The 7,615-nt window shown below is 46.4% G+C and overlaps 1 protein-coding gene across 1 annotated transcript in view; it reads left to right on the forward strand.

The window, feature by feature from the left end:
* The first annotated feature begins 1,140 nt into the window (after positions 1–1,140).
* Positions 1,141–7,615, forward strand: part of tacc1 (transforming, acidic coiled-coil containing protein 1) — a 22,880-nt gene continuing 16,405 nt past the window's right edge. The window contains exon 1 of the mRNA XM_035535595.1: positions 1,141–1,245. Coding sequence (XP_035391488.1) covers positions 1,172–1,245 — 74 coding nt within the window. The 5' untranslated portion in view covers positions 1,141–1,171. The remainder of the gene's footprint in view (positions 1,246–7,615) is intronic.

Below are 7,615 nucleotides of genomic sequence, written 5' to 3' on the forward strand. Positions count from 1 at the left end.
GTTCATGACCCTGATGTGCGGTGGAAATGGCTAACCCATCACAGAATGCTCTGAAAGGTCATCAGTACAGTTCCCTGCACACTACGGCGACGCTAAGGAGCACAGATATGTTTATGTGGGTCACTAACAGCAGGTCTTTAATGAACTTGCTGGGTTTATTCTATTACATTCCAAGTGTTGAGTGGAAGCAGCAGATCAGGGCAAGTGCAGCCCGTGTTTGCAGGGTGACTTGTGCTACAGGAACCCGCTTTTCCGGGCACGGAAAGGGTGCAAGAACTGGTTTGTACACATGAGTCACTATATCGAGAAGCTTCGTGACAAGACAAGACATCACATCAACAATTCAGACCATCTCTGCTTATCTGGGTGCTGGTGGATGCTGGTCTGCTCAGATCTCAGTCAAGCTCCTCTGGTCTGCTGTCCTCACTTGCATACACATCACTGCTCATCCTGCTGTAATATCATGTTTCAGACTAAAAAAGAAAGTGTGAACAGGGTTTGTCCCACATTCCAGGTGGCAGGTTAACCCTTTTTAGACCGTCTCTGGAGAGCCGCTCTCTCAGGAGACGTGCTACACTTTCTCACAGTCCAGAGTATCGCTCGTTATCCTAAGTTAACCCGAGCGGAAAGAGATGACCTTCACCCTCTCTCATGTGATCTGTTTTATATGCAAAACCAAACCCAGTTGCTTTTCCTGTTCACAAATTTGATTCCACCAAAACAAACAGTGGCAGTTTAAACCTGTTGGAAAAGATCCAGGCTTGTTGTCCCACCCTCCATAGAGTCTGCCGAGGAATGTCCCACAGACCACTGGCAATCTCTTTTTTGTGTGTGTGTTTTGCAAGTTAAGGAGGACTATATTGATTGAAGTGTGAGTGTGCAAACTGAAGTGGGTTGGGCTGTAGCAGGAGGCGGGGCTAGCCGTGAACGGAGGGACTGGCGTAGTGAGCCTAGCAGTCCTGGGCAGACTACCTCTATGCTGTGTCACTGCTGAACCTCTGAAGAACTCTCAACACACATCACACCTCAACATGGCAAACTGTGATCTGCCTGGACCCCTACGACAGTACACCTGAGTGCGTGCGCGCGCGCACACACACACACACACACACACACACACACACACACACACACACACACACACACACACACACACACAGCACCTGGAATTATGGGGGGCTCGTTATCTCAAACCAAGAAGAGTGATGGGGTAAGAACCTCCTTCAAACAGAAGAGCAGCAGTCTGTAAGTTTCACATACATGTAACTTTTTCATATCTGAGTGTCAATGCCTAATATAGAAACATTGTGCAGTGCCAAAAATGCACTGTAACTGGGTTTGTTTCTCTTTGGAAAGAACTCATGCCTGGAAATACTTCCCGTTAAACGACGTTTCCGCACAGCACTGGCTAAATCCGCACGCTGAGCGCTTGCTTTACAGAGTGCTTTGAGACAAACTTTCCATCCAACTCTTGTTGTTCTAACATGGTCCCATGTAGTCAACATCACCTAGAATCTGTGTGAGTAAACCCTTCAGTCTCGACCTGTCCCGCATGGCTGTGACAGTCCCGCTGACTGCAGGGTAAAACTTGAGTATCCAGGGATGTTTCAGCATGTCCTTGTTTACACAGCACCCGGGACAGATCCTGTAAGGTGAGAACATTTATGGTGCTCCCTTCATAGGAACGGACATTTGTTACTGCCATGTTTGAAGTTTGTGTGAGCAGTGAAACAGTCTGAGGTGTAGTCAGGGTTGTCTGGTTGACAGTTACTAACACCTCCTACTTCCACAGGCAAGGTTTGAGCCGTTTTTGTGGTTCTGCATGCTTGTGTTTAGTTCTGTGAGTCTTGTATTAATTGCACTGCCACCTGCAGACGGGTTGGAGTACTGCACTGTGTAGCACAGGTTCAGGAGATTTGCAGGCTGTAATGTGTATTTGCATTTGCTTGCTGCCTCTGACCTCTCTCACTTGTGTTTGTGCATACAGGGTGTGTCATTCAAATACAGATGTACACTGGCTTTTAAGGTGGATGGCTCATCTAACCATTGAGTGATGTCATGCAATTTGCTTATGACCCTGACAGTCTGATTCCTTTGTAATAAACTGAATTTGGATCAGAGAAAGTGATGTAGGTGGCATCGCTTAGGTCCCATCTGGACTAATCTGGATTAATACCTGTGACTCTGACAGGCTGTTATCACTCCACTCTGAGGTCTGAGTCATGTGACCCACTGACAAGCAGAAAACACTCCACCTTGGGCCCTGAGTCATGTGACCCAGCAGAGCTTTAGCATCTAGGTGCTTAGACCCCAGTCAGCTGAGCACAGTTGGATCTTACTGTGTTATTCACATATAACACAGCCAAGTCCCACTCGTATTGTTCTGTCTTATCCCATTAGACAGCAGTGCCACTGTGTTTTCTCCTTCTGTCCAACATTAACTCTTTTGCACAACGGAGGCTGGATATCTATAGTAGCAGTGAGGCCCAGTAGCACAGTGTCTGACTGGGACAGAAGTCACAGTTACCATCCTCTTAAATATCCCAAATATGGGAAGATATTAATATTTGTCAAAAAGGTGCTTATACTACCTCAAGTGAATCTGCAAACCCAAACTATATATCTTGAACTGTCCCAATTTTAGAAACGTTATTGTGTGATTGACCGCTAGATGGCGCTATAAGTACGCGATAATGTGTACAGTCGTGGCCAAAAGTTGAAACTGACACAAAGTTTGATTTATTGTTTGTTTGTTTTTTAGATCCTTTTGTCAGATTATTAGGTTATATTGTATAGTGAAGTATAATTATAAGCATTTCATACGTTTTAAAAAATCTTTTATTGAGAAATACACCCTGTTTAAGCAAAGGCTTAATGTTCACCCTTCTTTTTTTAGACATCTGCAATTCACCTCGGCATGCTGGATATCAGCTTCTGGGCAAACTCTTGACTGATGGCAACCCATTCTTGCCTAATCAGTGCTTGGAGTTGATCACAGTTTCTGTGTTTTTGTTTGTCCACCCTCTTTTTGAGGAGAGCCCACAGGTTCTCAATGGGAATGAGATCCTGTTTCCTGGCCATGGACCCAAAATTTCAATGTTTTGTTCACCAAGCCACTTGGTTATCACTTTTGCCTTGTGACATGGTGCTCCATCCTGCTGGAAAAATCATCGTTCATCACCAAACAGCTCCTGGATCGCTGGGAGAAGTTGCTCTTGGAGGATGTTTTGATACCATTCCTTATTCATGGCAGTGTTCTTAGGCAAAATTGAGCAAACCCACTCCCTTGGATGAGAAGCAACCCCACACATGAATGGTCTCAGGATGCCTCACTGTTGGCATGACACAGGATTCATGGTAGCGTCATTTTTTCTTCTCAGATGTCCCAAACAGTCTGAAGGAGGCTTCATCCGAGAAAATGACTTCACCCCAGTCCTTTGCAGTCCAGTCCCTGTGCTTCCTGCACAGTGTCAGTCTGACCTTTGTGCTTTTCTCGGACAGAAGTGGCTTCTTTGCTGCCCTTCTTGATGGCAAGCCGTCCTCCAAAATCCTCCGCCTCACTGTGCGTGCAGTGAAGCCTTCGGAAGCATTCTTCACTGCAACTGAACCTCTCCCTGAAGTTCTAGATGATCTGATAAGTGTTTGATTTAAGCACAATCTTCCAAGCAGCTGTCTTTGCCTGTGAAGCCCTGCTGATGTAATGCAATGATGACTGCCCGAGTTTCCTAGGTAGTTACCATGGTTAACAGAAGAAAACTTCAAGCACCACCACTGTTTTAAAGCAACCAGTCTGTTCTTCTAGTCAGCATGACGGTGATATCAGCTGCCTTGTTCTCATTAACATTTTCTCCTGAGCTAATGAGATCACTGACATGTTAGCAGGACATTTTATGGCAGGGCTGAAATGCAGTGGCTGGAATGCAGTAATTTTTGTGATTAAGTTCATTTTCATGGCAAGTAATTCATCTGATTACTCTTCACAAGCTAGAGTTAATGCAAATCACCACTATAAAAACTGAAGCAGCAAACTTTGTGAAAACCAAAGTTTGTGCGAGTCTCAACTTTTGGCTATGACTGTAAGTGATTCAGACCCAAATATTTATAGCACTAGTGAAGAGATGGCTCAGAGGTATCTCAGAGAGGGCTCAGAGTTGGCTTTCTCGCTACCACCCCAAACACAATGCTCCATTTTGGCCCAAGCCTGCTTTCATATGGATGTCTTTCATTAAATCAATAAGAATGTTCTTTATTTTTAATAATTTATGAAGACATGGTAATAAAATATATGTTTTAAAAAAACAAAAAACAAATGTACATGTAACTGCCCTGTAACTGGTCTTCAGGGCCCCAGGTGTTCAGGACGTGATGCAAATTCTTTGTTCAAATCTTTGTTTTGGTTTGTAACACATCTTTTTTGCTCAGATGCCCCAATCTCCATGACAGCAGTTCTTAGTGAAATGCCATGACTGTGTGTTTTACAAGCGTTTGATGTCTCTGTCATGCACAGGTAGGCTAGCACACCCTGTCTTCATGCAGGCTGGATATGGTAGGATCTGTGTTAACTAAGCACTGCAGACGTGCAGTACTGACGTGCGCACTGGGGGCTCCCGTGCCTGTGTGCTGTATTCAGAACAGCTGCTCCCACAGCCTTGACGGAGGTAAAAATAACAGTCATGGCTATTGTGAGGTCGGTCAGCAGTGTTTCCCAAAGACCTCACGGTGAGAGTGTTTACAGCCAGTTTACAGGAAGCGCAGATCTCAAAGAATGGCGCATCCGCCGTATGTCACGTCTCATGAACATCTCCCGACGAAAACAGACATATAAGAGTATAGGATTAATGAAACAGGTTTACCTTCTCTACTTTAAATGGAGCATCAAGCAATACTAAACATTAAATAAGTTCAAACTAATTTATTGAATTAATTTATTTTGACTATTTAAACGCTAAATGCTTTTAGGGAAGCCACCTTGGCACTTAGCACTAGCCATCATGTGCTTGTGTCAGTATCAGACTACCACATAGTCATTTACGCTGGAGACATGACCCCACCACTCTCTAGCTGATTTTAAAAGTGTTCTCAGAAAATATGTTCTATACCAACTTACTGAATATACCTGTTAAACGGCACTAAGACCATACGGAAAAGTGAGTTTGCTCATTTGCCTGAAAAAATAAACGCGACACAACTGAAAAAAATCATAGAACGGAACAAAAAATGTTTTAAAAATAATAAAGCAATTGTGCTACAAATCTATTTAAACCATAGTGCGGATGCGTCTTGTGTTATTCGGTGTTGGCCAGCTAACGTGACCTCTCGCTTCCAGTTCCATTGCTGGGCTCGTGCCTGAGGAACGTGCGTTCGAGGGGCAGCTGGTCTGAACACCACGCCTCGCACATGTCCCCAGTACCTTTCAAAACAAAGTTTCACCTGAGGATTATTAGATTAGTCACTACTGGATAAATGGCCTTTTACTTTGTATTCAGACTGCACAGTTCGTGCAGTAAAGTGGGGAAAATGGAGACTGTCTCTGGGTTTGTTTAGAGTCCCACGCTTGCTGCCGTTCCTGCAGATAGGGGGCGCTGCAGAGCTCGGCCTCTGTTTCTGGGCTGCCGTGGGTCTTGGCTCAGACTGGTCGTCTCCCCCACTCACTTCCTTTCTGCTGCGCCTGTCGGGTTCCTTTCCTTCCGCTTTTCACCCCAGCACTTCCTGAGAGCCCCCCGGGGACGGTTGAGGGTGGGGGTAGAATCCTGCTGGGTCCAGGGGTCCTGGGGACCGTTTTGAATGACACCTGTTACCATACATGTATCCATGTTTACGTAGATGTTAATAAACAGCAACAGTAGCCTTGATCTTCATTTTCCTCTGTGTGTGTGTGTGTGTGTGTGTGTGTGTGTGTGTGTGTGTGTTGTGTGTGTGTATTGTCTCATGACACTGCAGACATGCGGTTGCCATCTGACACAGACCACAACAAGCTCCCTCCAGCCCTGGAAGGTGGTGTGTGTGGACTCCAGCCTCTTTGTGAGACCTGCCTGTGAAAACATCTCCCAGCTTCTGAGAGCTGCACAGGCCTAGTCCTGCCCCTTCAGTTGGTCCCACCCCTTCAGCTGGAAGCTCTTAGTAGGCTGAGATGTGTGCGTCTGCTAAAGAGGCCCTGCCCTCATGCTGCCACGATTCAGGGTTCCTACACACAGAAGGCCTCTGATCTTCAGGTTTCATACGTGGCTTAGTAGAGTCTGTCTGGCCTGAGTGGTGTTTGTTTCTGATGAAAGACCCATCATATTCTGTGTGTGCTGGTGCGTGCACATGTGTGTGTGTGTGCCTGTCTCAGCTCTTCATTTCAAGCTCATTAGAGGCCAGCCTATTAATCAGTGTGAGAGCGTGCACACACACACTGCCCTGGCTTTTTGGAATTCCTCAAATATTATCCTTTTTTTCCCCTTGAATGACACAGACAGGGATTGTAAACCTTGTGTACCTTGGCCAAACCAGGCTAAGCCAGGTCAAGGCTGTTGGGTTCCTCCCTGGGTGGAACCATGCTAAATCTCCCATAACCTCAGTCTGCAGAGCCTTATAAATCTGCCCACTCTGTAATTAGCAGGCCCCACACACACACACACACACACACACACACACACACTCACAGACCAGCTCCTCCGTTGAACATGCAGCACACGCCTTAGCCTGGCTCAGCCTTTCTTTGCAGCAGCAGAGTGTTTGCGTCTGGGAGTGTTTGCGTCTGGGAGTGTTTGCGTCTGGGAGTGTGCGTCTGGGAGTGTGCGTCTGGGAGTGTGCGTCTGGGAGTGTGCGTCTGGGAGTGTGCGTCTGGGAGTGTTTGCGTCTGGGAGTGTTTGCGTCTGGGAGTGTTTGCGTCTGGGAGTGTTTGCGTCTGGGAGTGTTTGCGTCTGGGAGTGTGCGTCTGGGAGTGTGCGTCTGGGAGTGTGCGTCTGGGAGTGTTTGCGTCTGGGAGTGTTTGCGTCTGGGAGTGTTTGCGTCTGGGAGTGTTTGCGTCTGGGAGTGTTTGCGTCTGGGAGTGTTTGCGTCTGGGAGTGTGCGTCTGGGAGTGTGCGTCTGGGAGTGTGCGTCTGGGAGTGTGCGTCTGGGAGTGTGCGTCTGGGAGTGTTTGCGTCTGGGAGTGTGCGTCTGGGAGTGTGCGTCTGGGAGTGTGCGTCTGGGTGTGTGTGTTTGGGAGAGTTTGTGTTCTTCTCTAATCTTTGTAGAGCCACGTTCCCCACGATCCTTCTGGGTTCTGTTTGGCTTCTGGGTTCGGTTTCTCTGTTGTATTCTGGGTTGTTTCTCAGAACTTGTGCACTTCTGCCCAGGCTGCACACTGGAATCCCAGCCTCACATCTTCCACTGTATTTAACACACACACATGTTAGAATGTTTTTGTGAGAGTGCCCTCACTTCTGTGCACAGTTCATGTTGGATCATCTTGATCTCCTGTTAAATAAAATGAGAAGCCTGGTCTGAAAATCAAAGGCAAATGTATGTAATAACATCTGTTACCTCCAGTAACGTCTGTTTCTTACAGTAACATCTATGTTACCTCCAAAAACGTCTGTTACGGTAACATCTGTTACCTCCAATAACGTCTATGTTGCTTATAGTAACA

This window comes from Electrophorus electricus, chromosome 17 (genome assembly GCF_013358815.1).
Source record: "Electrophorus electricus isolate fEleEle1 chromosome 17, fEleEle1.pri, whole genome shotgun sequence".
In the NCBI taxonomy this organism is placed as follows: Eukaryota; Metazoa; Chordata; class Actinopteri; order Gymnotiformes; family Gymnotidae; genus Electrophorus; species Electrophorus electricus.